The 7,500-nt window shown below is 46.8% G+C and overlaps 1 protein-coding gene across 1 annotated transcript in view; it reads right to left on the bottom strand.

Moving 5' to 3' along the window:
• Positions 1 to 7,500, bottom strand: part of LOC109904714 (sodium/potassium/calcium exchanger 3) — an 80,065-nt gene that overhangs the window by 20,990 nt on the left and 51,575 nt on the right. The window contains exon 4 of the mRNA XM_031831426.1: positions 580 to 654. Within this exon, the coding sequence (XP_031687286.1) occupies positions 580 to 654 (75 nt within the window). The remainder of the gene's footprint in view (positions 1 to 579; positions 655 to 7,500) is intronic.

Raw genomic sequence — 7,500 nt, 5'->3', positions numbered from 1 at the left:
GAAAGAGAAGAAAAGAGAGAGAGAGAATGAGAGTGAGAGAGAGAAGAAACGAGAGAGAGAACGAGAGGGAGAGAGAGAGAGAAGAAAAATAGAGAAAGAGAGATAGAAAGAGAATGAGAGGGAGAGAAAGGGAGAGAGGGAGAGAGAGGGAAAGAGAATGAGAGAAAGAGCGAGAGAAAGAGCGAGAGAAAGAGCGAGAGAAAGAGAGAGCGGGAGAGAGAAAGATAGAGCGAGAGAGGTAATATATAGACAAAAGCAGAAGTTGAGACTTGTCAACAGAAGCTTCACAGTATATCAGTGTAACACTGTAATAAGATGGAAGTGGCACAGGATCCAATATGTCATTGAGAGGAATACCACAGACTAACCCTTGACCCTGAACTGAACTGCGACCCTAACACACAGAAGGACAAACAGCAACATAAGCACATCTTATCCACATCTTGTTTTTCCTGCATCCCAAATGGCACCCTATTCCCTATATAGTGCACTACCTTTGACCAGGGCCCATAGGTTAGTAAACTACAAATGGAATAGGCTGCCTTTTGGGATGCAGACTCTGTCTTTGTCCATACATACCTCACATATCTTCTCCAGCGAAGGGACAAAGTAATCGTCACAAACCAAGGCCAGGGCAATGAACATATACATGGCCTGAAAGGAAATAGACACAGAGAGGAAAGATAACAGGGGGGGGGGGGGTGTTCATTGAGTAATAATTTCCTATTCTTCTTGACTTTTGTATCTATTCTCACTGCATTTCTATCTGAACATTCAGTAATATTGCGTAACATTCTGTAAATGTAAACTCTCCTGAACCGCCCTGAGTAAATATGTTAGAGACACATGGATGGAAACCACCATCTGAATTTCATAAGAACACACTGTAGATGATGTGTCAGTGATATTGGACTAAACATGGCTTTATACATGCTGATGGCTAGCCAACAACCTAACTGCAAATCCCACCAAATCATAATATCCAAATCTGGTTTACTATAATACAAAAATCACTGGTACACTAATATCCTTCAAAACAAAAAGACACGGAATTAGTTTACCCACACAGCCACACAGAGACAGACAGAGGGAGACAGAGAGAGAGACAGAGGGAGACAGAGGGAGACAGAGAGAGACAGAGGGAGACAGAGAGAGACAGAGGGAGACAGAGGGAGACAGAGAGAGACAGAGGGAGACAGAGGGAGACAGAGGGAGACAGAGAGAGACAGAGGGAGACAGAGAGAGACAGAGGGAGACAGAGAGAGACAGAGGGAGACAGAGGGAGACAGAGAGCGCGGGAGGGAAAGAGAAAGAGAAAGAGAGAGAAAGAGAGAGAGAGAGAGAGAGAGAGAGAGAGAGAGAGAGAGAGGGAGAGAGAGAGAGAGAGAGAGAGAGAGAGAGAGAGAGGGAGAGGGAGAGAGAGAAGGAGAGCGAGAGAGAGAGAGGGAGAGAGAGAGAGAGGGGAGAGGGAGAGGGAGAGGGAGAGAGAGAGGGAGAGAGAGAGAGAGGGGGAGAGAGAAAGACGAGAGAGAGAGAGAGAGAGATCACAGCTGCAAGATTTGTGACCTGTTGCCACGAGAAAAGGGCAACCAGTGAAGAACAAACACCATTGTAAATACAACCCATATTTATGCTTATTTATTTTATCTTGTGTCCTTTAGCCATTTGTACATTGTTAGAACACTGTATATATATATAATATGACATTTGTAATGTCTTTACTGTTTTGAAACTTCTGTATGTGTAATGTTTACTGTTCATTTTTGTTGTTTTTCACTTTATATATTCACTTTGTATGTTGTCTACCTCACTTGCTTTGGCAATGTTAACACATGTTTCCCATGCCAATAAAGCCCTTGAATTGAATTGAATTGAGAGAGAGAGAGAGAGAGAGAGAGAGAGAGAGAGAGAGAGGTAATACAGGAGAGAGGGAAAGAGAGCAAAAGAGAGAGAAACAGACAGGCAGAGAGAGAGGGAGAAACAGACAGGCAGAGAGAGGAAGAGATCATAGACACCGCACCGTGGTTGTATAGAAACACAGGTAAAGTAAACCCTACGTCATAGTGCCATTAGCCTCTGTCTCCATCAATGGGCCTGACTAGGTAGGAGGGGTGGGATGGATTCATGAATTTGGTGAATCAGGGGTCTGAGGTAAAGTACAATCCCTGCTAGAGATTTGAATCTGGGTGTGGAATCACATGGGGCTGAGAGGTTAGAGACAACAACAGATGGCAGTTAACAGAGTTGGAATACTGTGGCAGTATAGCAGCCGTCTCTCTCTCTATCCAGCTATGAAGTCCCGTTATGACTGGGCAGGGTGTGTTTGTGTGTGTGTGTGTGTGTGTGTGTGTGTGTGTGTGTGTGTGTGTGTGTGTGTGTGTGTGTGTGTGTGTGTGTGTGTGTGTGTGGGTGGGTGTTTTTTTAGACAGCATCGTCTCTGTGTTATCTCTGTTATTAGACACAGCATCGTCTCTGAGTTGTCTCTGTTTTTAGACACAGCATCGTCTCTGTGTTGTCTCTGATTTTAGACACAGCATCATCTCTGTGTTGTCTCTGTTTTTCGACACAGCATCGTCTCTGTGTTGTCACTGTTTTTAGACACAGCATCGTCTCTGAGTTGTCTCTGTTTTTAGACACAGCATCGTCTCTGTGTTGTCTCTGATTTTAGACACAGCATCATCTCTGTGTTGTCTCTGTTTTTCGACACAGCATCGTCTCTGTGTTGTCACTGTTTTTAGACACAGCATCGTCTCTGTGTTGTCTCTGGTTTTAGACACAGCATCGTCTCTGTGTTATCTCTGTTATTAGACACAGCATCGTCTCTGAGTTGTCTCTGTTTTTAGACACAGCATCGTCTCTGTGTTGTCTGTTTTTAGACACAGCATCGTCTCTGTGTTGTCTCTGTTTTTAGACACAGCATCGTCTCTGAGTTGTCTCTGTTTTTAGACACAGCATCGTCTCTGTGTTGTCTCTGGTTTTAGTCACAGCATCATCTCTGTGTTGTCTCTGTTTTTAGACACAGCATCGTCTCAGTGTTGTCTCTGTTTTTAGACACAGCATCGTCTCTCTGTGTTGTCTGTTTTTAGACACAGCATCGTCTCTGTGTTGTCTGTTTTTAGACACAGCAGCCTGTTGCTGTTGCCGGTTGGTTGAGTAAGAGTTTTTGATTGGTTGAGTTGGAGGGAACAAGGGAATTCTAAGAAATGACATGATGTTTTGACAGCGGACTAATCCTCTCATGCTTACATGAGTGAATGGGGTCATCAAGGCATAATAGCAGTTTTGGAGGGAGAGAGATACAGTGCCGTCAGAAAGTATTCATACCCACTGACGTATTACACATTTTGTTGTGCTACAGCAAAACATTTGAATCTTCACCCATCTACACAGTTCATTTTTTGTTGTTGAAATTTTGCAAATGTATTGAAAATGAAATACAGAAATATCTCATTTACATAAGTATTCACACCCCTGAATCAATACATGTTAGAATCACCGTTGGCAGCCATTACAGCTGTGAGTCTTTCTGGGTAAGTCTCTAAGAGCTTCCCATACCTGGATTGTACAATATTTTTTTTACATTATTCTTCAAGCTCTGTCAAGTTGGTTGTTGATCATTGCTAGACAGCCATTTTCAAGTCTTGTCATAGATTTTCAAGACAATTTAAGTCATAACTGTAACTAGGCCACTAGTTCCAGTTTTGTCGCATTGGCAAGCAGCTCCAGTGTATATTTGGCCTTGTGTTTTTGTTTATTGTCCTACTGAAAGGTGAATTTGTCTCCCAATGACTGTTGGAAAGCAGACTGAACCAGGTTTTCTTATAGGATTGTGCCTATACTTAGCTCTATTTCGTTTCTTTTTATTCAAAAGAAACTCCCAGATGACAAGCATACCAACTGTTTGAAAGTCACCATGGGCCTCATGGTGAAATCCCTGAGCGGTTTCCTTCCTCTCCAGCGGCTGAGTTAGGAAGGACGTCTGTATCTTTGTAGTGACTGGGTGTATTGATACACCATCCAAAGTGTCATTAATAACGTCACCATGCGCAAAGGGATATTCAATGTCTGCTTACTTGTATTTTTTTTTTTACCCATCTACCAACAGGTGCCCTTCTTTGCGAGGCATTGGAAAAAGTCCCTGATCTTTGGTGTTGAATCTGTGTCTAAAATTCACTGTTCGACTGAGGGACCTTACAGGTAACTAACTGTATGCCACTAGGCACACTGGCTGAATCGCCGTTGTTTCCACGTCATTTAAATGAAATGACGTTGAACCAACGTGGAGGCCCATCAAACAAACGGAAATGGTACGTGCTCTATTCCCCTCATACTTATTCCTCTCCTTCCCTACATCTACCCACCCTCTGTATCGCCTATGCCCTCTATCTTCGCCATCTCCACATCCCTGCTCCCTCTGTAGTCTACACCTCAGTTTAGCCCTCTATCTTCACCATCTCCACATCCCTGCTCCCTCTGTAGTCTACACCTCAGTTTAGCCCTCTATCTTCACCACCTCCACATCCCTGCTCCCTCTGTAGTCTACACCTCAGTTTAGCCCTCTATCTTCGCCATCTCCACATCCCTGCTCCCTCTGTAGTCTACACCTCAGTTTAGCCCTCTGTCTTCACCATCTCCACATCCCTGCTCCCTCTGTAGTCTACACCTCAGTTTAGCCCTCTATCTTCACCACCTCCACATCCCTGCTCCTCAGAGGGCTAAACTGAGGTGTAGACTACAGAGGGAGCAGGAATGTGGAGGTGGTGAAGATAGAGGGCTAAACTGAGGTGTAGACTACAATCTTCACCACCTCCACATCCCTGCTCCCTCTGTAGTCTACACCTCAGATTAGCCCTCTGCCCAACACAGCTCCACACATCCTGCCTGCTCACCCTACCTTTAAAACCCAGCCTACAGAAATGCCCAGCCTTCCGCTTCATCCTCCCACCACACACACGGGCCTCACACACAATTACAAACATACACGTTCCCCAACTCTACCTACTCAACTAGCACCGGCCTCCATCCAGAACTAGTCCACTATATTAAATGGAAGTTCTCCTCTCTCACTCTGCTCAGAGTCTACACCTAAATCTGGTTGTAATTGGGTGTGTATTTCCAACCGGCAATAAATAAAATGCCGGCTGTGCTGACAGGACCCCAGCTAGAGTGGGGAGCACGCGCACACACACACACACACACACACACACACACACACACACACACACACACACACACACACACACACACACACACACACACACACACACATAGTTGGCAGGCCTCATTCGGTACCAGATGCTGTGTTCTGTTCTGTTCTGTTCCTCCAAGCGGGATAGTTTGGACTCGGGGGCCATTTGTTTAGCCTTGGACGGCGGCCCGCTAACAATTATCCCATGGTTCGCACTATGCACAAACACCCAGCCAGCCGAGAAATACAGAGGACGGACTGAGAAGTTGTTAGTTTTCCACTGTGTTGAGTGTGTGATTTCTTTTTTAACGGGAACTTAAAATAGTTTACTGAGGTGTTGAGAATGTGAAAGGTTGATTAAAGACACACACAGAGACATGGGAAAGGGAATACCTAGTGGGAAAGGGGACACCTAGTGGAAACGGGGACACCTAGTGGGAAAGGGCATACCTAGTGGAAACGGGGATACCTAGTGGGAAAGGGGATACCTAGTGGAAACGGGGATACCTAGTGGGAAAGGGGATACCTAGTGGAAACGGGGATACCTAGTGCAAAAGGGGATACCTAGTGGGAAAGGGGATACCTAGTGGAAACGGGGACACCTAGTGGGAAAGAGCATACCTAGTGGAAACGGGGATACCTAGTGGGAAAGGGGATACCTAGTGGAAACGGGGATACCTAGTGGGAAAGGGCATACCTAGTGGAAACGGGGATACCTAGTGGGAAAGGGGATACCTAGTGGAAACGGGGATACCTAGTGGGAAAGGGCATACCTAGTGGAAACGGAGATACCTAGTGGGAAAGGGGATACCTAGTGGAAACGGGGATACCTAGTGGGAAAGGGGATACCTAGTGGAAACGGGGATACCTAGTGGGAAAGGGGATACCTAGTGGAAACGGGGATACCTAGTGGGAAAGGGCATACCTAGTGGAAACGGGGATACCTAGTGCAAAAGGGGATACCTAGTGGGAAAGGGGATACCTAGTGGAAACGGGGACACCTAGTGGGAAAGGGCATACCTAGTGGGAAAGGGCATACCTAGTGGGAAAGGGGATACCTAGTGCAAAAGGGGATACCTAGTGGGAAAGGGCACACCTAGTGGGAAAGGGCATACCTAGTGGAAACGGGGATACCTAGTGCAAAAGGGGATACCTAGTGGGAAAGGGGATACCTAGTGGAAACGGGGACACCTAGTGGGAAAGGGCATACCTAGTGGGAAAGGGGATACCTAGTGGAAACGGGGATACCTAGTGCAAAAGGGGATACCTAGTGGGAAAGGGGATACCTAGTGGAAACGGGGACACCTAGTGGGAAAGGGCATACCTAGTGGGAAAGGGCATACCTAGTGGGAAAGGGGATACCTAGTGGAAACGGGGACACCTAGTGGGAAAGGGCATACCTAGTGGAAACGGGGACACCTAGTGGGAAAGGGCATACCTAGTGGAAACGGGGACAACTAGTGGGAAAGGGCATACCTAGTGAAAACGGGGACACCTAGTGGGAAAGGGCATACCTAGTGGAAACGGGGATACCTAGTGGGAAAGGGGATACCTAGTGGAAACGGGGACACCTAGTGGGAAAGGGCATACCTAGTGGAAACGGGGATACCTAGTGGGAAAGGGCATACCTAGTGGGAAAGGGCATACCTAGTGGGAAAGGGGATACCTAGTGGAAACGGGGACACCTAGTGGGAAAGGGCATACCTAGTGGAAACGGGGATACCTAGTGGGAAAGGGGATACCTAGTGGAAACGGGGACACCTAGTGGGAAAGGGCATACCTAGTGGAAACGGGGATACCTAGTGGGAAAGGGGATACCTAGTGGAAACGTGGATACCTAGTGGAAACGGGGATACCTAGTGGGAAAGGGGATACCTAGTGGAAACGGGGATACCTAGTGGGAAAGGGCATACCTAGTGGAAACGGGGATACCTAGTGGGAAAGGGGATACCTAGTGGAAACGGGGATACCTAGTGGGAAAGGGGATACCTAGTGGAAATGGGGATACCTAGTGGGAAAGGGGATACCTAGTGGAAACGGGGATACCTAGTGGGAAAGGGCATACCTAGTGGAAACGGGGATACCTAGTGCAAAAGGGGATACCTAGTGGGAAAGGGGATACCTAGTGGAAACGGGGACACCTAGTGGGAAGGGCATACCTAGTGGAAACGGGGACACCTAGTGGGAAAGGGAATACCTAGTGGGAAAGGGGATACCTAGTGGAAACGGGGATACCTAGTGGGAAAGGGCATACCTAGTGGAAACGGGGATACCTAGTGCAAAAGGGGATACCTAGTGGGAAAGGGGATACC

Source organism: Oncorhynchus kisutch, linkage group LG1 (genome assembly GCF_002021735.2).
Source record: "Oncorhynchus kisutch isolate 150728-3 linkage group LG1, Okis_V2, whole genome shotgun sequence".
Lineage (NCBI taxonomy): Eukaryota > Metazoa > Chordata > Actinopteri > Salmoniformes > Salmonidae > Oncorhynchus > Oncorhynchus kisutch.
This window is presented reverse-complemented; position numbering and strand designations above follow the sequence as displayed.